Consider the following 23,446-nt stretch of genomic DNA (forward strand, 5'->3'; position numbering starts at 1 on the left):
CGAGTTGCCTAACCACCTATTTATTTTAGCTATTCTTCAGCCTTTTCAATTTTTCTCAAATAATATTATTATTTATTTTTATAAGTGAAGTTTTAATACTGATGCCCTCCATTTTCCTTCCTTCCTTTCTTCTTATTTTAAGAAAATAAATCAAAATATTTAAAGTTTTGAAGTATCAGTGTAACCAACATCACGTTTCATAAAATTTTCAACGGTTTCAACTGTGATTAACTTCGTTCCAAAGTATTCGAAATTGTAAACAAAAAAGCATATCTGCCTTTTTGATGAAATACATCATTTTTTTAATTCACGTGCTTTAATTGATTAATTTTAATCATGGATGATTCATTTCGTTTACTCATATCAATGTCACCCAAATGCAACAAAAATGTAAAGCAGACAAAACGAATTAAAGGTATGTTCAATAAATGTAATAATCATGTGTAATAAAAGTATATTTCTAGCTCCATCAAGGTTGGCTTTGAAAAAATCTATAAGGAGGTCTTCTGTATATGATAAACCACCCTTGGAAAATATATGTATAGCAGAAGAAAGTAGTTCTCAATCTTCCAAAAGCTCCAGCAACAATATGATTGATGATCTGCAAAAAAAGACAGAAGCTTTGAATATATTATCAGACACTAAAGTGCAATCCATTAAGAAATGGATATCTGATATTCCTAGTGAAATTGTTGATGAGACTACAGATTTTAATAATGTTTCAATTTTCAGTCAAGTATCTGCTATTCATGGTGAGCTGAGTAAGCCTAAAACTGATAATGGTCCAATTAATTCAACATTCATCAACAGTGATACAAGAACATGTTTTAAATTTGATCAATTATTTAAGAAAAAGACTGATATAGAAGTGCATGCTGTAAAGAAAGATAATAAACATTCAGATGATGTTATAGAAATTATTGAAGATTCTGATGAGGAAAATGATAAAGACAATAGTAAGTTAAAATAACTAATTTGAATGCCTATACCAGATCAATTTTATTTTAGGTTTTAAAACTGCAATAGATAATAGTGACAATGCATCAGATAAAGAAAATAACAAGAATCAAAATAACATAGGTACTAAATACATTTAGTGAATGTTACTTTTAAATTAACTCTTGTAATTGTTTTCAGTTTTTAATACTCCAAAACCTATAGCTGAATATGATGAATGTGAGTCATTATTGGATGAAGTTTATGGAAAATCTTGGAGAAAGGACAAGGAAAGGATTTTACCTCAATCTGAACCTAGAATTCATAAACCTAAAAAGTTATATAATGAAATTCCTATGACTGAAATGTAAATACATGTTTATGAAAATTATCAATATTAAGTTATGTGATTTTAGTAAATCAAGAAAATTGTATAAGAATCCTTATACAGATGCTGAACAGAAACATACTAAGACACTATTACAAAAATTGAGAGAAGATCGTTTAAAAAACACAATTCAAAATTCACCCTGGAGGCAGAAATTCAAAGATCTTTGTGACTCAGATACTGATAGCAACAGTTCTGTTAAACGCACTTTACCAAAGACAAAATTATCATTTGACGATGATGTACAACCAAAGAGTACATCGAAAACAAATAAAAATAATATTAAATTTGACAAACAAACTGCGAGTGATTCGTTTAGTGACTTTTCCGATTCGGGACTTACTTTAGAGGAAAAACTGAAAGGTAAGTTTTATAATATACTAATTTACTTATGATTCTTATTTTATATTTTAGGGAAAGCTAAAGCGATTCCTATAGAAAAACCAAAATCTAAAATTACTAAGAAAATAACAAAACCAAGAACATTTGTAAGTTCTAATGACTCTTCTGACAGTGATAATCATTTAGTAAATGAAAAAGGTTAAGTATATATAAATAAATGAGATTATCTATTTATTATTGCGTTTTAGATAAAAGATATGTAGACAAAACTAAAAATACACCTAGGCCTAGACAATTATCAATTTCATCTGAATCTAGTGAAAAGAGCTGGAGCGATTTTTCCAGTGATAGCGGCGATGTAGCGGGTAAACATTCCTAGTTAATTTGTATAGTTAAATTATATTTTGTATTATTTTCTTGTTAATAATCTTGTTAATAATCCAAATAGATAAACCAAAGGGAAAGTCAAATGATTTCCATAAATCGAAACAGTCACAAACAGGACCAGCTAGTTTTTTAGCATCCTTGTCGAAAAGTGTTCCAGATAGTCGGTGCGATGCATCGGCGAGAATTTTCAGGAATAATTACAAGACTTATAAGGATCAATTGCTCCAGAAACTATTCAAATTATACAATGAAAAGATATTTGGGAATGCCATATCGGAAGATTCTCCGATCGAGTGGAGTGATCGGATGACCGGCACAGCTGGATATTGTGTTTGTAGAAAAATCACCCACAAAAACGGAAAGATTGAAAGAAAAGTTAGGTTTAAATTATCTACGAAAATATTGGACTCTGCTGATAGGCTACGGGACACATTCGTTCACGAGTTGTGCCACGCGGCCACTTGGTTAGTGAATGAAGTTTCCGATGGACATGGGCCCTTCTGGAAGTCATGGTACTACAATCTAATTTACGTAAATTGATTCGTATTATATCAAACTGGTAATTTTAGGGCCTGTAAAGCTATGCGTACCTTTCCGGAATTACCAGCTATCAAGAGATGCCATGATTACACTATAAACACTAAGTACACATACAAGTGTATGGGTTGCGGCTACAGGTAAGCATGGCATTTATTGGATGTGATAATTTCTAATCGTTTTGTTTCGATAAAGTTTTGGTCGACATTCTAAATCTTTGGATTTGGAGAGGAAACGCTGTGGACATTGTTACGGAAAATTCGAAGTCTTGATAAATAAAACAACAAAAAATGGGGAGACGAAATCTGTACCTAGCGTTAAAAAGCAACCGAACGGATTCGCATTATTTGTAAAAGAAAACTATTCCAAGTACAAAACTGACAACATGAAAAATAAGGACGTAATGAAACTCTTGGGCCAGAAATTCAAGGATCTGAAAGTGGATCAGAAAAGCAAATGAGTTTTTATATGTGATTTTAATGTGTATTGTATTTATTATAATTTTATTATGTTTGCACATAATAATACAGTGAGTCTCTTAAATATTATAAGAGAAATTAAATTCAATTTAAGAGCTTTAAAGTATTACCTTTAATTATTATCTGATTGATTATATTATATTAATAACTCAAACTAAAATTCATGTTCTAATTTTGGTGAAAGAAATAATTTATTTGCGAAATTAGTTAGTCTTTCTGCTCAATATTTTTACCACACGACTTCTAATAATTTTATTTTTATATCTAATCGTTTAATAGTTGTACTGATTTTGCGATTATTGCTTACATAATTATAGAAATAATTAATATCTAATGTAATCATGCAATTATTTTAAACAATTATAAGATTTATATATTTCTAAAGATTATTCAAATATATAATTTAGAATCTTGCGAAATGATTACTTTCACCAAATCTCGTAAAGTTGCTCTGAATTGGAATCCAATTGAAGTAGGATGAATTTTATACTTTCTATATAGTGCACCTAACCTAAGCGGTGCAACAGCACGGGCACCACGTCCATTCTTCTGACAGCGAGCTTCACATGTGGCAAATTGCACAATTCTAAATCTAATTGCTGCATTGCGAACAAAGGTTAGCCGGTAATTTTGATAAACCCAATACGAAATTCCTAAATTTGTCAATATCATCAAATATTAGTCAGTTCTCATTTAACACTTACTCCATATGGTTGTGTGTTTTAGTCAAGAAACTGAATCATTTTATATCATATATTTAAATATAACTTTGATTTTGTTTGCAGATTAATTAATTAATAATCAACATGAATTCGCAACTGACTGCTAAGGAAATCCGTGCAAGCTTCATTGATTTCTTCAAGAATAAGAAACATGAATATGTGCATTCTTCATCCACCATTCCATTGGATGATCCCACTTTGCTTTTTGCTAATGCTGGTATGAATCAATATAAACCTATTTTCTTGGGAACTGTTGATCCAAACAGTGATATGTCCAAATGGGTGAGAGCTGTTAATACACAAAAATGCATCAGGGCTGGTGGCAAGCACAATGACCTAGATGATGTAGGCAAAGATGTATACCATCACACATTCTTTGAAATGTTAGGAAATTGGTCTTTCGGAGATTATTTCAAGAAAGAAATTTGTGCTTGGGCCTGGGAATTGCTAACTGTGGTATTTAAATTACCAAGTGATAGGTTGTATGTTACATATTTTGGTGGTGATGAGAAATCTGGGTTGAAGCCAGATGATGAATGCAAACAAATCTGGATTGATTTAGGTATTAAACCTAGTCATGTCTTGCCTGGAAACATGAAGGATAATTTCTGGGAGATGGGTGAAACAGGACCATGTGGACCATGTTCAGAGTTGCATTTTGATCGTATTGGAAACAGAGAAGTACCTCATCTTGTGAACATGGATGATCCAGATGTACTGGAGATTTGGAATTTGGTATTCATCCAATATAACAGGGAAACTGATGGCAGTTTAAAATCTTTGCCCAAAAAACATATTGATTGTGGTTTAGGCTTAGAAAGATTGGTTTCTGTGATTCAGAACAAAAGATCGAACTATGACACAGATCTGTTTGGGCCCCTCTTTGAAGCCATCCAAAAGGGAACTGGTGCTCCAGCATACCAAGGTCGTGTTGGCGATGAAGATGTTGATGGCGTCGATATGGCTTACAGAGTATTGGCAGATCATGCTAGGACATTAACTATTGCTTTAAGTGATGGAGGAAATCCAGACAACACTGGAAGAGGGTAATTACTATTATAGTCTATAAAACTAATTTAAAATTGAATAATCATATTTTTTTAGATATGTTCTGAGACGTATTTTGAGACGTGCCGTCCGCTACGCCACTGAAAAACTTAATGCAAAGCCTGGATTCTTTGCTACTTTAGTAAATACTGTTGTTGAAATCCTAGGTGACACATTCCCAGAAGTCAAGAAGGATCCTCAAAGCATTATGGATACAATTAATGAAGAAGAGGAACAATTTTTGAAAACGCTATTGAGAGGAAGAAATTTGTTAAACAGAACTATTGGAAAATTGGGAGATAGTAAAACTTTGCCAGGAGATGTTGCTTGGAGGCTTTATGATACATATGGTTTTCCTGTTGATCTAACCCAACTTATGGCTGAAGAGAAGGGCTTAAATGTTGATATGGATTCTTATGAAGAATCTAAGAAACAGGCTCAACTTGCTTCACAGGTAAAATAATTGATAAACCAAATGTAAACATTACTTTATTGATTTTAATTTGCTTTCTAAAGGGCAAAGGCTCAGGCGTGGAAGATACAATCAACTTGGACGTACACGCTATCACCGACATGCAAAACAAGGGCATTCCACCAACTGACGATTCTCCTAAATATAATTATACAGTTAGCAATGATTTGAATGCGGAATATAGCTTTGCCCCATGCGAAGCTTCTATTATTTCCATTCGCTACAACAAGCAATTCGAAAATGAAGTCAGCACTGGTCAGGAATGTGGAATTATTTTGGACAAAACTTGTTTCTATGCTGAGCAAGGTGGTCAAATTTACGACACTGGTTACATGGTTAAAATCGGAGATGAAAGTGTCGAGTTTTCTGTTAAGAATGTACAGGTCCGTGGTGGTTATATTATGCACATCGGCAGCGTTGAGGGTACTCTCAAAGTGGGAGATAAGTTAGCGTTGAACCTTGATAAATCCAGGAGGCGTTTAGTTATGAATAACCACACTGGTAAATATATAAATATATATTTTATAATGTAAATTGCAATTACCTTTGTTTGATAGGAACTCACGTACTAAATTATGCGCTGCGTAAAGTTCTGGGTACCGAGGCGGACCAGAGGGGATCATTGGTAGCTCCAGATCGTTTGCGTTTTGATTTCACTAATAAAGGTGCCTTAACAATTGATCAAGTGAAAAAGACTGAACTTAGCTCCAATGAATTGATTTCCAAGAACGACGAGGTATTCGCTAAGGAATCCAACTTGGGAGTTGCTAAAACTATTAAAGGACTTCGTGCCGTCTTTGAAGAGACTTACCCAGATCCTGTTAGGATAGTTTCCATCGGCACACCTGTCGAAAAACTGGAAAGCGATCCTTTCGGTCCAGCAGGAGAAAATACGTCCATTGAGTTTTGCGGCGGAACTCATTTGAAATATGCAGGTCATATTGGTGATTTTGTCATTGCAAGCGAAGAAGCCATCGCCAAGGGCATTCGAAGAATCGTCGCTTTGACAGGACCCGAAGCAGCAAAAGCTTTGAAAAAGAACGAATTGCTGGAAGCCAGTGTAAAGGAAATTAACAATCTGATTACTGCGGACAAATCTGGCTCCAAGTCTAAAGAGTACGTGAAGAAAATCGTCGAATTGACCGAGGAGATTTCACATGCTATCATTCCTTACTGGAGAAAAGATGAGTTAAGAAATGAACTGAAGAACCTGAAGAAAGCTTTAGATGATAAAGAAAGAGCTGGTAAGGCTGCTGTAGCCAATAAAGTTGTAGATGAAATTAAGCAGCTTGTAACCGAGAAACCGAATCAACCGATTTTGGTGAAAGAACTAAAAGCTTTTTCAAATACCAAGGCTTTGGATTCTGCATTAAAGCAAGTAAAAACCTTGAGTCCAGAAACATCCGCTATATTCTTCAGTGTTGATCCTGACTCTGGTAAAATCTTCTGCCTTTCGTCGGTACCAAAGTCTGCGCAAGAAAAGGGGTTGAAAGCTAACGAGTGGGTGGCCTCGGTTTCGCCAGTTATGGGAGGAAAAGGTGGTGGTAAACCGGATTCCGCTCAGGCTTCAGGAACAAATGCTTCAAAGCTGAATGAAATTCTGAGTTTGGCAGAAGAATTTGCCAAAACCAAATTGAATTAATTCCACAATTGCATTTATTTATTTTTCAGGCTTTAAAAAATAATTTGTTCAAATGTTTCTAAAACAACTTTAATAAAGCTTTTTACTTGTTTTTATCGTACATCCTTCTAATTTCCTGTAAAAGCTCACTTAAATTAGTTCCTATTTTTGCACTTACAGGTATTACAGGAATATCTGTACTGTCTTTTAAGATTTTTACGTTATCGAACGCTCCAGGTATATCAATTTTGTTTGCAACTATTAATTGTGGTCTTTGGATCAGTTCATCGCTAAATTGTGATAATTCGTATTTTAAAGTGTCTAAGTGATCACAAGGATTCTCGTTCGACACATCAATTACAAAAAGCAGACCCGAACAACGTTCCGCGTGCTTTAAGAATTGAATGCCAAGACCCTTATTTTTATGAGAATCTGGTATTAAACCAGGAAGATCAGCCACAGCTATTTGCTCATAGTCGTCATATTGTATCATTCCCAAATGGGGTTTTAAAGTTGTGAATGGATAAGGTGCAACTTTTGGTCTGGCTCTTGATATTGCTCTCAGTAACGTGCTTTTACCAGCATTTGGAAAACCAATCTAAAATAATTCAATTCAATATGAATTTTTAATTTTTAACTTGTTTACCATTCCAATATGGGCCATACTCCTAAGCTCAATACTATACTCCAATTGTTCCCCTTTAGCTCCATATTCACATATCTCTGGGGCCTGCATTGTATCTGATATAAAGAAATGGTTTCCTTTACCTCCTGCTCCACCACGAGCAGCAACAAACATCAACCCTTCCTCAGATAAATCTGCTATAACTTTGCCTCGTTCATTCTTAACAACAGTACCAATTGGCACATTAACAATGAAATGATCTGCATTTTTGCCATTGCAATCCTTGTTAGATCCTCTCTCTCCTGGTTCAGCTTTAAGAATTGACAAAACATGGGTTAAATCCTTCACATCCATGGATGCTTTTAATACCACATGTCCCCCATGACCTCCATCTCCACCATCTGGACCAGCAAACTCGTTACTCCATAAATGTAAAAATGATATACAACCATCTCCTCCAGATCCGCCTAAAGCTTTTATTCGTTTAAAATCTATAAAATGTTGTGCCTAAATCAACACAATGAAACTAAACAATACAATATATTTATTTCTTCTTTTACTCACTTTAACACTTTGTGATTTAGGTTTTCTGCTTCTTAAAGGTTGAGCAATTCCTTGACAATAAAATCGCGTTATACAAAAACTAATTGATCTTCGAAACATCTTTGTATAGATTAGTATCACTTATTGAATTTTTCAAAATTGAGGTTATGGTTTTTGATATTAGGTTATTTTTGTAATCAAGATTTGAATTTAAATTTAAAATTGATTGTACAGGAGTTGAGACTAAAAATCATTTTTTAAATATAAATATAACTGAAAGTTTTATTCATCATATTATTTTGATATTTTTAAATGTAACATGTAACATTAATTTATTAAAAGAAACATTTAAACACTAAAAGTAATAACATTTTAACATTAGTTATTAAAGTCTTCATTGCATGCTCAACTAGTTATTTCCCTATTTGTTCCTTCAAATAATTTATTAGATATGGCTAGATGTATCGTTATGAATAAATTTGTTCCAAACCTCTTATCAGAAATGAATGAATTGATTCTAATAAATTGTTCATATAAAATATTGTGTTAAGCATTATTTGGAGGGGCGGACCGTTAACTATAGGGCCTTGATCTAACACTATTTGGGGCACAGGAATAACACTGATTGAGGCTCTGTACTGACATTGTTTGAGTTTATCTTTATTATTTGCCTTTTGATATTGCCCCTAGACAGTATTAATTTGAAACTTTTTCGATAGTAACATTTCTGCAGTATTTATATCGTGAAACTTTCAGAAATTTTATAATTCCTTATGCGGATAATCCGTTCTACCAATATCCCGGATTGTTTAAAACCGGACTAATCAAGGAAATAATAAAAAATACTTTTGTGTACTGTTGTTATTATACATTATTTATTTGCCATAATTATGAACAGGAACATAATTATGAAATTAAGGAAGATAAATAATTAATCATATAAATAAATATAATGTATAAAGTTAAGAATAACTTTCATATATATTTTTTATATTAGTATAAACAACCTTTTGTAATCATGTGTTTTGTTCACATTGGTTGCTGTAATTGTTTAGTTTTATTGCCATAAATTATATTATTGTTAAAACAAATACATATACAAAAAGATATTGACTTCTATATTTCCATAGTATTGCTATTTTTTTAGTGCTGTGTATTTTTTTTTAGTAATAGATTATATCTTATACAATTACATCGCGCTGTTTATTTTGTGAATAAGGGTGGTGTCAGGAAATGTTTACCTTCGCAACAAATCATTATCGTTTTACTACTTTCTAATTTGTATATCTCCACCACCAAACAGCAGATTCTGGTTATTCATACAAATGTATTAGCGGCGCATTTTGCTAACATTTTAAAAGACGTGAAACAAAAAGGTAATTAATCATTACAAATATATCATTTTAAAAGTTATGCCGTTAAAATGATTTAATGCGAATAAAAGGATTTATTGTTGATTTTGTTTCGTTGGAGTGGGGGGATTTAGCTTAGTTCATATAGTCGAATAGCAGATCGCGCTTTTACGTCTTTTCTAAGTGGATTTCACGGGATATCCCAGCGAGAATACGAAACCGAAGTTTTGTATTTAATCACCAGTCATGCGTCGAGTTATGGATTTTATACCAAGTCGGTTTGCACTCAAGGTTAGTAGTGTGGTGGAGTGCAGTCAGTACGTATGTAGTCTGCGGCAAAAGATTCAAACTTTTGTGTGTGTGTATACATTTTAACGGGAGGAATATTGGTACGATCAATATATAGGTTAGAGAAATGCATTACAAAGTGTCCGGATGAGTATGTAATCCAGCCAGTCGGGCAGCCATCCCTTCCAGCAGGAGAGACAGAATGTCAACGAACGGTGCTGTGCCGAAAGGCAAGTGCAAAATAAACTCAGACGGCAGCGTCTCGCTGCAGGACATTCTGAGCTCCTTCAACTCCTCGATAAGGGAGGAACATGCGTGGGCATTGTGTTACAAATGCACCAAGTTCTTTATCGAAGTCCTGAAGAACAACCCCTCGTCCTGTCATCTGGTCAACGATGTCAGTCAGGTTTTCTTGCAAACCGATGGCAACGTACACCCCAACACCAGTCTCAACATCAAAGGTGATCCGCAGCGAAAGACCGCCAATCAGCAGGAAATCATCACAGGACTTGGATTTGTGATATACAGTGCATTGGGTAAGTTTTTAATGAACTTTCTAATTACACGCCAACTTAATTACATAGTAAATAATAAGAAATTATATGTGTATATAAATGTTGCAAGCACTTTCCGAATTCTTCAATGAAAGCGCGCAGACCGCTTGCATCTATTGATTACAAACAAAAAGTGGAGCAACCGCAACCAAAACAATTATGCGTATTTTTTTGTTCAGTATTTTCGATAACTTTTCAGATTCTTTGTGATATGCGTCATCCATTTGCATAATTCCCTGATGCGAAAGAACATATTCAAGACCAGATTTAACTGCTCGAAAGTAATTATAATTGTTGGAATAACATCTAATTAACGTTGTAAAACCATTATTACTATCGACATCATCGCATCCATCTGTTTCCTTTCTATTTATAAACTTATGTAATACTTTAAAACTACGTAAATAATAAGTATACAGAAAAATACATTATAAATACAAAAACTATCAATTTATAATGTATTAATTATATTAATTTGACATTTGTATCAACTTACTACTTAGCAAATATATTACATTGTTCGATTTATTTGCCATATGTTTACAAATTTCTTTAATTTACTTTCAATCATCATTATAAAAGCAATGGAAAGGTTCGTTGTAATTTATTCAGTTACAATACTGTCATTTTTTTTACGAATTTTAAAAACTATTGTATATGTATTTTACTATTAATTAATTAAAAATATTAGCAAAATTATAGGAGAGAAATTATTAAAGTTAATTGATGACTTTAAATATTGATTCTTGTAGAATTCACAGATAGATATGACATATCATTTTTAGTTTGAGCGCTTGAGAAGATACTGATTCAATATGTATACATATTGATCTATTTATCACTGTTTCAATGATGTAATATTTTCCTATATTATTTACAATCTCTCTGTTAATAATTGAACGACTAGTTTCGATATCAATTATGGTTTTCATTTGCAGGATTTAATGAAATAGTCAAACATGAAAGGTTTCTAAACATATGAGTTATAACATAATTACGTATTATTGAATTTTGTATAGTTTTGGATCTTCATTTTATTGTTAAATGAGAATTAAGGATTTCCTTCTAATAGCGAATGTAGAAAAGCTTCCAAGAGCAAATAACTATTCTTCTAAGAAAGTAAATATAAATTTTCCCTTAGTATTTCTCTGAAATTTCAATAACCGAATCGTTCAAAATACTACATTCTTATGTCTCGCAGTTTAAATATATTGCCATAAAACGATAAATTTAACATCTTCTAATCCTCAAAAGAAGTTTCCGGTACCTGCAATATTCAATTTTATTATTCTGATGCTCCAGGTGTCAATTTTGACCCGGTCTTTTAAAACCATCTTTCACCTGAATTTTATTGTTCGCAGAATATTTTATTTTTATGATAACATTATTTACTTTTTGATTAACGTACCATTTGTTTTTACCGATTGCAAAAGAGAGACTGTAGATAAATATTTACATAAGTGCGTTGCATAAGTAACTCGTTTTGAGTTCCTCATTTCTAAATTATTATTATTATTTAGAATTTGTAACGGATATGTTCATATTTAATGTAAACTCTTTCAAATGAATGAATATTTTCATTGTATTTATTGCATTTTAATGATGTGTAATAGGCGTTTGTTGGATTCATTACAGGCGATTTTTCGACGAAAATTTGATCCTATTGTATGACCACTATTTATTTATTTATCTATCTAATAAAATACTAATGTATATATAATATATTAGGGTTGTCATGTTTAAAAATATTATAATAATGATTGACTAAATACAAGGTGTGCCAACTTGGACTGACTGTTTTAAAATGTTTGTAACCTTTGAGTTTTAAATTTGTTTTTCATCGTACTGTTCGCAATGAAGATGTGGTGGCTGTACGAACGGCACCTGATATTTTTTGTGGGAATAAATGGTTTAGCAATAAACAATAAATCAGCTTGAATTAAATATTCGTAAAGAAATAACAAATTTGGAACCAGAAATGCATTAGAAAGAGTCATTACGTGTCAACAATAAAATATTATTTTCCATACTTATATCAGAAAAAATCTAAAACTATACTTTCACCTAAAGAAAGAAAATCTAAAGAAAAAAATACAGTTACAAAAGTTATATGTATTTCACATCAGTCAGTCGAAGTTGGCCCACCTAACAAAATCTCTCCCAGACGTCCTCGGATTCACGAAAAGAGTCGTGGACGTGGGCAATATATTTAATTAACTTAAAATCTCATTGAAACGAAATTAACTCTTAAATCGTTCCAGATGTTGAAATTGCTTTATCTAAATATTGTGGTACTTTATATTTCTAAAATAAACTTTTGATTACTTCTTAAAATTTCTTGTTGGTTTATTTTCAAATTTGTTCCGGTTCTTGGAATGTTATTTCCTACTGAATGAGATGAGTAGGAAATTTGTAAATAATTCTAAAGTTTGTAATTTAATTTTGTTTTGATAATTATCATATTTATATATTACAATACAATAAAATGTGCCTAAAATAAAAAATTTACATAAAACAAACAACAACAAAAATCTAATTTATTATTTTTTAGATACTTATATGAAATACCAATTTTCTATTTAGATGAAAAATCATATTAACATTGAGAAACTTTTGGTAATTTGATTATAAATAATTTCTCTTATTCAAATTATTTTTACTATTTTGTATATGTTTATATATTCATTTAGAACATTTTGTATGCTTAAGTTAATTATCTGCTAGCGAATCTGTTTAATTTTTGAGCTATCCCGTTCTCAAGGGAACAAGGTTTGCATATTTCGAGGAGTTAATGAACGCCCTCCGCCGCATTCTGCTTTAAACGAAAATGTCCTTGGTATAAAATATCTCCAGGAATTCATCTCACTTAAATGATTCACGTTGCATATTTTTGCTTTGCAAATGCACTATATAAATAGTCTATACTTTGTTGAAAGTAATTTCTAAAACACTTTCCATGTAAGCATACAAGGGGCCGCTTTTTTGATAGTAACAGATGACCTAAAATATGTTTATACAATTTCACATATTAATCGTGCGGCAATTTATAGTTATGAAGTAATTTACGATAATTTAACACTTGCGCAATCGCATCATGCAATGTAATAACAATATTGAAAACACACAGAGAATAAAAAAAACGATACTTTCATTACGCACTATTACGCATTATTAAGTGGTGAAATTTACATGAACTTCATAAAAATAAACTGACAAAGTTTCAAAACGATTCATGAAATTTCGGAATATTTTTTGCTATATATACAAAAAGAGAGTGGTGATCATTGGATAACAATGTTGTTTATCACATGTCGTGTACAAATATAGACAATTATTATTAGTATAATTTGACTAGGAATGTATGTTTTCATTCAACTCAAAATAAAGGTAGTTCTTTTATTTTCGATGTAGTCATCGCATCCAAATAGTATAAATATTCTTTCACACCGATAAGGAAAATGTATTTGTGATGTTCATTTATTTCAGGCAATGCTTATCGCACAATAATACATATGAAGTAGTCGTATAAAAGCATAAACAATTACAGAAATTAATTGAAAAGTTCAATTGTACTAAGGCGTACCTTTGTTCGTTACAATATTAATCACTTAACTTTAATTGCACTTTATTTATAGATATTTAATAAATTAAACATTGTATTATTGTTTATTTTGTGATTTAATATAATTGAAAACCTAATAGCCTGATATTTCAATACCGAAATTTGACTAATAAAATGTTTATTTTACTTGAATCGACGTCAATGATTGTGTCAATTAAGTCAATTTTTCTCTAGTCGAACAATTTCATTTTTTTGCACGGTTATTGATTATATTGACATTGCAGGAAATTGAAGTAGGTCAAGTCCTGCCAGGTTTAACGTGAAAATTTCTGAAATCTGTTTATCACTCTGAAACAACTTATTCAATGTGTCATCGTCGTAAATATCTGAATTTCTTACAGATAAGGTTATCTGAATATTTGTTTTGAAGCTGTTCCTTCAAAACAAATGTTAAAAAATGTTAAGTTATAAATGAAGTTTGTGTAATAATAACATTATAAAGTTATGCACGAAATATATCTAAAATAAAACAATAGACTTGTTAGCGGGCACGTGGTTATATATATATGTGTTAAATACACAGTCTGAAGGTCCCGTGTGAAAAGTAAACGTATCTCTAATTTCATAACTTGCAACAAAATAAATACTGTTATCCTCACCTTATGGATTATAGCTTTGATTGAAATTAATTGATATTAATATGTTTCTCAAATTGTTTTTCTCCTTTTCTTTTTTAATTTCAAATTATGCAACTCTCATATATGAATGTATGTAGATGCGTTTGTTTCGCTACTTCCATAAGGAAATGAGTTTATAATTTGTTTCACTCTCATTAGTGTTCTGTCCTGGTTAACTCTGTACACATATCATATATTTAGTTAATATTTAAGTGCTCAAATTGTGTAATTATATAATATGTTTGTTTGCGTTTCAGATCAAGGAACTAATAATGGAGAAGAGAGGACGATCAGTCAGGATCTAGAGGAGTTGATCAATGATATGATATCGGAAGAGCGAAGTGTACATAATGAGACGGACGATGAAGGTATCGAAAGAGATTCCGAAGAAGGTGCTCACATGACTTTACAACAGGTATTGCAAAGGTAAAAATTGAATTTCGTTACACAAATATTAATTAATGAAAGTGAAACTTGATTGAGGGTTCAGCATATTGATGCTATATTTATAATATTTCAATTAACCTTTCTGCCAGCTATCGATCTCAAGATATTTTAAGGATGCCTCGGTTTCTATATTTACATAATAACTAATAACTCGGCAGGAAAATTAAATGAAAATCCGAAGCGGGATGAATTGTCACCGGGAAATCCACTTCCTGATCTCATTCAAGTTTATAGCCAATTACGCATGACTGCATCTCAATTAGATTTGAGGATTAACGATTTTCTCGATGATTCTGGTTCTTATTCAATATTGAATAAATGTTTCAGGTGCGACAGACATTTAGAGAATTTAACAAAATATCAGGCGGAATCGCACTACCGGGCGGTGGTGAGGGCGCTGGTGGCCGAGGCGCTTGAGCTGGCGACTTTTCTGGAAACTGTTGCGCAGGGTAATTTGGTGTGCGAGGGAAACTCTAGAAGAGATTTAGATCAGTTGCAGTTCGCCGATTGGGCGCGTTTCTGGGTTCAGGTCATCGCCGAACTCAGGCAGGGCGTTAAACTGAAAAAGGTACATTTTAACAAGGCACCAATCGAGTACGAACTGACGCCCTATGAAATTCTTATGAAGGACATCAGGTCATGCCGCTACACATTGAAGAAAATTATGGTAGTTAAGATATTTGTTAAACGAATTTGTATCATATAATTTCATCATAATATTAAAACTTTCAGATAAATGGTGATGTACCAAAAGTAACCAAAGACGCACACGCAATAATATTAGAGTTCATCAGATCTCGGCCTCCTTTGAAGAAGGTGTCGGATAGGAAGCTTCCACCAAGGCAGTCGACGTACACGCCTAGGGAGCAACTGATGAATTCAATAAGAAAGGGTAGGAAATTGAGGCAGACACCGCTGCCCTCGTTGTCGCCGACGAAGAAGCAACCGAGAGACGACACCCATGTTAACAGCCCGAAGAGGCTAATCAAAATAGACTTTTCACAGTTGGATGACGACGACGAAGATTCGGACAGTTCCGAATCGGGTCTTTGGCAGCAAGAGGAACAAATGCAGACGAGTAATTTGGACGCGTACGATCTGGCGCTGGACTGCCAGACGAGGCACGGTAGGAGACACACGCTGGGCATTTTGTCTTTGGAGCCGAATATTGGTAGTCAGTCGGTGCCGCAGTCGAGGCCGGGCTCCAGGCAGTCCTGTGCAAGTTCCGACGCGGAACCGGTCCCTCTGGACCCTCAGATCGCGCGAGCTTTACAAGACGCGACGAAACCCTGGCACGAAGTGGTGAGCCTGGACGATCGATTGTCTTTAACGCTGCAGGAGATCGTCCACATCCGTATGGTGCTTACAAAAGCCGAGCTGGAGACTCTTCCGGTAGAGCGGCACGTGCGCGGGGACGTTGAGAACCGCAAAGTTTGTTTCCTGTGTTTGAAGACGCGTTTTGGGATACTTGGACCGTGGGGCCACAGATGCACCCTTTGCAAACGCACGGTGTGTTCAAAGTGCTGCTCCAAAATGAACATACCAATGGAACACTTTTCCAGCGTGCCGGTGGTGCTCCTCAGCCCAAGCATAATGGCAACGCCAGAGGACGAATATAGCGTTCCTTTCGCGGCGCGCTCGAAAGTTACTGATTCTAGTCCCCAGTCGAGTCCCTGCACCTCCAGACCTGGTAGCTCCCTGGACCGTTTCCGGTCTAAAGCCAACGCGGTTGGCAAAACCGGCAATGTGGTAGACAAACTTCGAAGCTCTCAAATGTTAGTCTGTCAGGATTGCAAAATGATGGTCTCACAAATAATCAAGTCTGCTCAAGCGAACCGCAGCGCCATCAGGAACAAACATCTGCAAAATTTGACATTGAATTTATCACCGGTATTTATGTAGAGAATTATTTAATAATATTTAATTAACAGAATTTGTCCTTTATTTACTGAACGAAAGAAAAAAGAAAAACAAGAAAATTGATCATTTAATCGGATTTAAGTTCTTTCAAGTAATTTCGTAATACATTTTTTATTTCTATTTATAAATTTGAATCTCTGATGATTACCATGTATATAAACACTGTTCATTTGCTTTTATTTATATCATTTTTTTTTCCTTTTACTTCTTAATAAATGTGAATACGTAACATTGTCGACACCGTTATTATTTAATTATTTAAATTCACACAAACAAATCAGGAAATCATCTTATGCGAAAATCCAGTCGCCAATATATTTAGTAAATACAGGACAATATATCTTTTATCAAATGTGGACGTACCTAAATCATACATCATACAACAATGAGGAAACATGCTAGTGCTGCCATTAATTTAATGTGAAATTAATATATGAAAGCACCACTACTTCTTCAAAATAACAATTTATTATGCACACAATTTCCAAATATTTAAAAGTTCAAGAATGTAATAGAAACTCGAGTTTTCATAATAATGCCTCTTATTCATCTAATTTGTAGCCAAACTTGAAAGACTGTAAACAAGTTATTTGTTTCGCTACTGTTACGAGCTTTCGTTTTCAAACATTCACATAATGTGCTTTCAACCTTTGAAATATAATGTTTAGGTTATTTCAAAATTGATTGCATTCGCTTTTCGTGCAAAAATATATAAATTGACAATTATAAGAAATACAAATTGAAGCAACAAATCACAATAAAAACTTTCTTCTATGCAAACCAAGTAAATCTGCTTAAATGCGTGAACACTAAACAACATTTGACAATCAAAATTTACTCGATCGAAGACTATTGTAATTGCAAAATATATATTTTCGCACTTAAACTTAATATTTTTCTAATTGTTTTCAAGTTGTTAGCTCAATGAAAATGTTTTTAAATCGAGAAAAATAGCCTTCAAAACTAATTCATTTAATTAATTACATTAGCTAGGAAAATTATTAAACAGATACAATATTATATATATATAATTAAATGATACGTGAAAATATATCTACGAGCAGTTATAGATTAATTGAATATATTTAAGAATGTTGTTCCTCGTCAAATGTTTATTGTACATTCCAAAAGTTTCTAGACCAAAAGAAAACAATATTAGTGCATGTTTATTTTCGTATTAAATCCCCAAAAATCTCTAATTCTTAAGTGAAAATGTAAAAGTGAGATGTAACAATAATTATGTTCTGCACAAAGGAAGAAAGATCTTATAGATTTGTACTAGTCAGTAGGATATATATGTATATGATATTAGACGGGATAGATAGAAGAACCAAATGAAATGCACAATTGTTCATTTACTTTGACTGAATGTGTTGATATTACTAAAAAACAAAATCTCTGTGCCCCTTATTAATTAATTATATTCTTGTAAATTGGAGGAAATATATATATAAATAAAAGAGTTGTAATGTATTAATCAATTTTGCTTACTGTTTTTGCATTTACCTTAATTCATTTATATCTCCTTGCATCATTTATATATTAATTAATTTTAATGTTGAACATATTTAGTTCTTTATTTTTAGTTGTAATTAAAATGCCACCTACGATTACCTTGCGAAAATTTAGAAAATTATTCGTTTTTGGCTGTCAAAATTTCGATGGGCTGCTCGGGGAGTCGAGAAAATTTTGTAAATTTATAGATTGTTATGTAGAGTTTATAATGTCTCTCTATACGAGATGCCGTTTAGGTGCCGGAAATGCAGCGGCTTTGTTATGATATGTCACCACTAACCGATGCGAAACTTCCGATAATCTGGTTGATCGGCGCTCCCGGAACTGGTCGAGACACCCAGGCGGCGATACTAGAAGACTTCTACAGTTTTGATGTCCTAAAAATATCGTCTTTGCTGAAGCAACATGCCACCAATGAGACGGATCGAGGAAGGGTTATCAAGGAAAACTTCATGAAAAAGAATAAACTAATACCGGACGTTAGTAAATAAGCGTTTCTTTATAGATTAAGAAATATTATCAAGCTTGCTTTAGACCATAGTTATTGATATCATCAAGGAGGAGATACTCTCGAGAACAGCATGGGCGAATGGATTCGTGTTAAATGGTTTTCCAAGGAACGCCAATCAGGCAGATATGTTCGTAAAGGAAGCGTGCGATGTAGACGTGATCCTTTATTTGACATGCAAGGTGCCAACAATGGTCAGCAGGTCTCTATTCAAATCCGATAGCAATAGACTCGTCGATGTCAAGGTAGAAATAGCATTGTACAATAAACATCTGGCGCAGGGAATCAAAAAGTACAGCGCTAAGATTGAGAAAGTATGTAACTTAACAATTAAGTCAAATTGTACTAATTACGATGTTGCAGTTCGACACAACCAAAGATTCTCCGGACATTATATTTCCTAAAATACAATCTGCAATTGATGTTCGCGTTTTTCCAGACGGAAACAAAAAAGACAATACAAATGTACATAATATCATCGACGAAAATTAGATTCACATCCTCCCCGATAGCCCTCTTTGTATTATCAAAATAAACTATTTAACTAATTATTAAATGATTTTGGATATGTTTTGATTATAAATCAATGATTCATTTATCTTTGCATTGCAATTTAAAAGTAATGAAATATTTTGGAAATAGGGCCGTAACGATAAAAAAATAATTAAGATTGTATTTAATGATCATACACAATTACAATACATCTATTAAATGGTTCAATCCCAAAAATCACTGAGATTTATTAATTTTCTCAAGGTCTTTTAATGTTCAGTGAAGTAATATCATCCCCTACTTTATAAATTAAAATAAATTCTTATAAATTAGTGTCAGTACAAAATTAACGTCAAAAATTCAAGTTAATTATGCCATCATGTCATGTTGCATTTTAAATGTATTGCAAGGGATTGTAATCGTTGTTGGATGTGAGTAATCAATAAGAATTCTTTAAGAATCATATAAGCACATTTTTTTTTAGGTTTATTATGCATATGTTTAACCTATTATATAGGACATCACATAGCATATTGCATCCTGAAGAAATTTCTATATTTAATGCCCATCCTGATCCTTTTTTATATTTTATACAAAATTAGTCATATACATTTATTTTAACTTTTAAATTCAAACACTGACATACATGTATGACAATCAGCTGTTCGCAACATCGAAATCAAATGTTGGTGACGTTCCACATAACCTTTGAAAACAGTACAGTTTGATGAAAGAATAATGAAATATTAAATTATTGGCGATGGATTTGGAAGTTAAAATGAAATGGGCCCAGACCGCCTCACCCGAGGAATTACAAGCAGAACTGGAGAAAATCACGAAATTTAAAGTAATAGAAAATGATCAGAACTAAATTATTTTCTAACAAATAATTTCTATGTTGTAGGATGAATCATGGGTGAATTTGAATAGTCTTTCTGCTCAGAAAGTATATGTTGATGATAAAATAAAGGGCCTAACTAAAATCTTACCTACCCTGAGAATGATAAATGATGAAGCAGATAATTTGGTTGGTACAATTAAAAATATTAGTGCATCTTCAGATAAAATTAGTGCTGAAATAAAAACATTAGACACTGCTCGGGTGAGTTCAATCATTAATTATAATTGATATATAATATTTCAATTTTGTGTTACACCTTCCAGAGCAGAATTGAAGAATGTCAAAAGAGAGTATCTGATTTGATTGATTTGGAATTATGTGCTCAAGGTGTTCAAAAAGCCATAAATGATGAAGATTACGAAACTGGTGCTGGTCATATCCATAGATTTTTATCAATTGATCAAAACCTGCTGACAAAAACTGCCGCAGATGTTGAGAAAGCTTCAGGCATTCAAAAGGCTGTCCTCACTTTGAAAGATGCTGCTTCACAATTGCAAGCTATTGTTCAGCATAGATTTGATGAGGCAATTAGGAATGTGGATTTGGGCACAATAGAGAGGTTCTTCAAAATATTTCCATTGCTGGGAATGCATGATGAAGGCATAAGATGCTTCTGCCAATATTTAAGTACTAAAGTATAGTATGAAATGAAGTCATTTTTAGAATGAATTAATATAATTATTTACAGATTGAAGAAGCTGCAGTAAAAAATATGAGTATAGCTTTAAACACTTCTATATCAGACAAAAGGCAGCCTGTGGTATTTGCTGATACCCTGACGCTACTCTTTGAAGGTTTAGCTAGGATGATTGATACTCATCAGCCTTTAATTGAAACGTATTATGGTCCTGGAAGACTGCTTTCTGCTGTTAGTATATTGCAAAATGAATGCGATAAGCAGTGCAATCGCATAATGTTAGAATTTAATAAGAATCGTCAATTGAACCGAAAAATTTCATTGATAAATGAAGTAAATACGGGTGGAAGTTTTAGTAAATTGGATAGATTGGACCCAAAAGATTTGGATATATTAATTGGAGAGATGACGGTGATGCACATGCGAGCCGAATTGTATATAAGATACATACGCAGAAAAGTTACAGTAAGTTAATTATAAATAAAACTATAACTGTGATGAAATGTTCATTTCTAAAGGCAGATTTGGAAATATCCACAAACGATGATGACGAAAAACGGATCAAGCTTGAAGAATTGGAAAAAGTCATTAAAAACAGTCACCTAACGCAGAGTAAGCATGAACTATTAGGCAATTATTTGAGACTGGAACAGTATTTTATGGAGGAGTCTATTGGCAAAGCCGTTAATATGGACACGTTTGATACAAGCTCAGATCAGCAAACTTCTTCATTGGTAGATGATACATTCTTCATTATTCGAAAATGTATTAGGTATACATAAATTAATTTTGCACCACTATAATGATTATAAATAATGATTTAAATTTTCTTATAGGAGAGCTATTTCTACTGGAAGTTTGGATGGATGCTGCGCAATTATTAACACGGGGTGCCGAGTTTTAGAATCCGATTATTGCGCGGTACTAAAAAACAAATTAAAGCAGGGATATCCATCCGGTTATCTTGATTTGACACAGGCCTACAACGTGTTACAAACATCATTGCAACAAGGACGGCTGCAGCCCAGCGATGCAGAACAAGCAAGGACTACATTCTTAGTGAGTTCAATTGTAGGCAGTCTATGATAAACACAAGCTTGACATCTTCTTGTATAAACAGGTAGCTTTAAATAACGGCGATGTTTCCACTGAATACGTAGAAGCTCTCTGCGATAGCGTTATTCAGGAAATCGATCAAGTGATGCCGAATATGAAAACCAATGATAGAGGTAAACTGGAAAGTTGCCTGTCAGGTCTCTCTTCGGTCACCACCAATTTGAAAGACGTCATTGATTATGGCATGCAGCAATTGCGTTCGAGCGCAGTGAAGCCCCGGGTGAATCCTTGGGTGGATGCATTCCTGAACGTAAACCACCAATTCACAGAGGTAAATCGTCGTCGTGCATTAATGATCATTTGAAAATATAGTTGCATGTTATTCACTTGTAGGATGAATTATCTGCGTACGAGGCTGGTGTTCCGTTCGTGCAAACACTCATGTTCAATTTAGATTCTTTGTTGTCCACGTTAAAAGCATATTTAACACCTACTAATTATGATACTCTAGTTGGATTAGTTACATCGGAAATAACTAGCAGACTTGAAAAAGTGATATTAAAGACGACGTACAACCGAGTAAGTAATTTTAAATAGGTTCAACTTGTATACATTTCGAAATTCATTCCAGTTGGGAGGTTTGATACTGGATAAAGAAGTTAGAATGTTAGCTGGCTATTTAACTACATCGACGTCGTGGTCTATGCGCGACAAGTTCGCTAGGTTGACACAGATCGCAACTATTTTGAACTTGGAGAAGGTTTCTGAAATTGCTGATTACTGGGGAAGCCACGAGGGAGCCTTGACTTGGAGATTAACGCCATCTGAACTGAGAACCATTATGGGTTTAAGGTGAGTCACATATCACTATTGTTTTAGAAATGATTTTAATGGTCTGGTTTTACTTTTTTAAATAGGATGGATTTCAAAGTGGAAGACATAAGGAGATTAAAGTTATAAATCTGCGGAGTTCTCTCGATTCAATTTTATTTAATTTTTTTGTCAAGGATGCAAATATTACATACACAACCTTACTGTACTTCAATATACAGGGATTCAATTTGTGCCGAAAAGCAATTGTAACATCAGATTTTCTCACGCAAATCTATTTTTATCATTTTATGTGTTCTCTGGGACGGACATGCATTAAACTTACTGGTCCAACTATCAGTCCAAATAAAAGAAATAACATAAAAGTGTAGAAATACTACCCCATTTACAATATAATATATTAGACATTTGTTCAGTAAAGCCATGTTTTTATCTTCTTTTTTTTTATTACTATTAATATATGTTATATAAATATACATGTTAGAGATTAAAATTGTCCCAATATAAATATAATTTTTCTTTAATCTAAATATTCAGTCGGCAGACCTTAATCATATTCCTATGGACGCAGTAAGTATGAAATTCTTGGGTTTATTATAAGCTTAAA

The 23,446-nt window shown here is 33.1% G+C and overlaps 6 protein-coding genes across 7 annotated transcripts; 5 read left to right on the forward strand and 1 right to left on the reverse strand.

Moving 5' to 3' along the window:
- Positions 1–265: 265 nt before the first annotated feature.
- Positions 266–3,120, forward strand: LOC108560676 (acidic repeat-containing protein). Its single transcript, XM_017918324.1, has 10 exons — positions 266–415; positions 465–956; positions 1,009–1,080; positions 1,138–1,303; positions 1,353–1,687; positions 1,739–1,864; positions 1,915–2,031; positions 2,115–2,565; positions 2,623–2,730; positions 2,786–3,120. The coding sequence occupies exons 1-10, from the start codon at positions 337–339 to the stop codon at positions 3,048–3,050; spliced, it is 2,211 nt and encodes a 736-aa protein (XP_017773813.1). The 5' UTR covers positions 266–336; the 3' UTR covers positions 3,051–3,120.
- A 317-nt stretch (positions 3,121–3,437) lies between these two features.
- On the forward strand, positions 3,438–7,012 carry LOC108560680 (alanine--tRNA ligase, cytoplasmic). Its single transcript, XM_017918330.1, has 5 exons — positions 3,438–3,685; positions 3,855–4,837; positions 4,896–5,292; positions 5,355–5,811; positions 5,868–7,012. Exons 2-5 carry the CDS (start codon positions 3,876–3,878, stop codon positions 6,950–6,952), a joined length of 2,901 nt encoding a protein of 966 aa, XP_017773819.1. The 5' UTR covers positions 3,438–3,685; positions 3,855–3,875; the 3' UTR covers positions 6,953–7,012.
- Positions 7,013–7,019: 7 nt separating this feature from the next.
- Positions 7,020–8,268, reverse strand: LOC108560681 (mitochondrial ribosome-associated GTPase 2). Of its 2 annotated transcripts, none has more exons than XM_017918332.1 (3): positions 8,121–8,268; positions 7,578–8,063; positions 7,020–7,529 (listed from the first exon to the last, which is right to left on the reverse strand). In XM_017918332.1, exons 1-3 carry the CDS (start codon positions 8,217–8,219, stop codon positions 7,035–7,037), a joined length of 1,080 nt encoding a protein of 359 aa, XP_017773821.1. In that variant the 5' UTR covers positions 8,220–8,268; the 3' UTR covers positions 7,020–7,034. The 2 variants fall into 2 exon arrangements, with proteins under 2 accessions (XP_017773821.1, XP_017773822.1); XM_017918333.1 differs by having other exon boundaries at positions 7,578–8,047; positions 8,121–8,202.
- Positions 8,269–9,650: 1,382 nt separating this feature from the next.
- LOC108560699 (protein spire) lies at positions 9,651–17,793 on the forward strand. The gene is made up of 4 exons (XM_017918361.1): positions 9,651–10,275; positions 14,790–14,958; positions 15,307–15,646; positions 15,712–17,793. Exons 1-4 carry the CDS (start codon positions 9,942–9,944, stop codon positions 16,879–16,881), a joined length of 2,013 nt encoding a protein of 670 aa, XP_017773850.1. The 5' UTR covers positions 9,651–9,941; the 3' UTR covers positions 16,882–17,793.
- A 767-nt stretch (positions 17,794–18,560) lies between these two features.
- LOC108560673 (adenylate kinase-like) lies at positions 18,561–19,425 on the forward strand. The gene is made up of 4 exons (XM_017918319.1): positions 18,561–18,590; positions 18,651–18,893; positions 18,949–19,236; positions 19,286–19,425. Exons 1-4 carry the CDS (start codon positions 18,561–18,563, stop codon positions 19,412–19,414), a joined length of 690 nt encoding a protein of 229 aa, XP_017773808.1. The 3' UTR covers positions 19,415–19,425.
- Positions 19,426–20,100: 675 nt separating this feature from the next.
- Positions 20,101–23,432, forward strand: LOC108560702 (conserved oligomeric Golgi complex subunit 4). Its single transcript, XM_017918367.1, has 10 exons — positions 20,101–20,261; positions 20,319–20,516; positions 20,579–20,950; positions 21,004–21,417; positions 21,471–21,724; positions 21,789–22,011; positions 22,073–22,339; positions 22,402–22,587; positions 22,640–22,860; positions 22,926–23,432. Exons 1-10 carry the CDS (start codon positions 20,175–20,177, stop codon positions 22,966–22,968), a joined length of 2,265 nt encoding a protein of 754 aa, XP_017773856.1. The 5' UTR covers positions 20,101–20,174; the 3' UTR covers positions 22,969–23,432.
- Positions 23,433–23,446: the final 14 nt, after the last annotated feature.

The sequence above is a fragment of the Nicrophorus vespilloides genome, unplaced genomic scaffold (assembly GCF_001412225.1).
Source record: "Nicrophorus vespilloides isolate i.1.1-1 unplaced genomic scaffold, Nicve_v1.0, whole genome shotgun sequence".
Classification (NCBI taxonomy): domain Eukaryota; kingdom Metazoa; phylum Arthropoda; class Insecta; order Coleoptera; family Silphidae; genus Nicrophorus; species Nicrophorus vespilloides.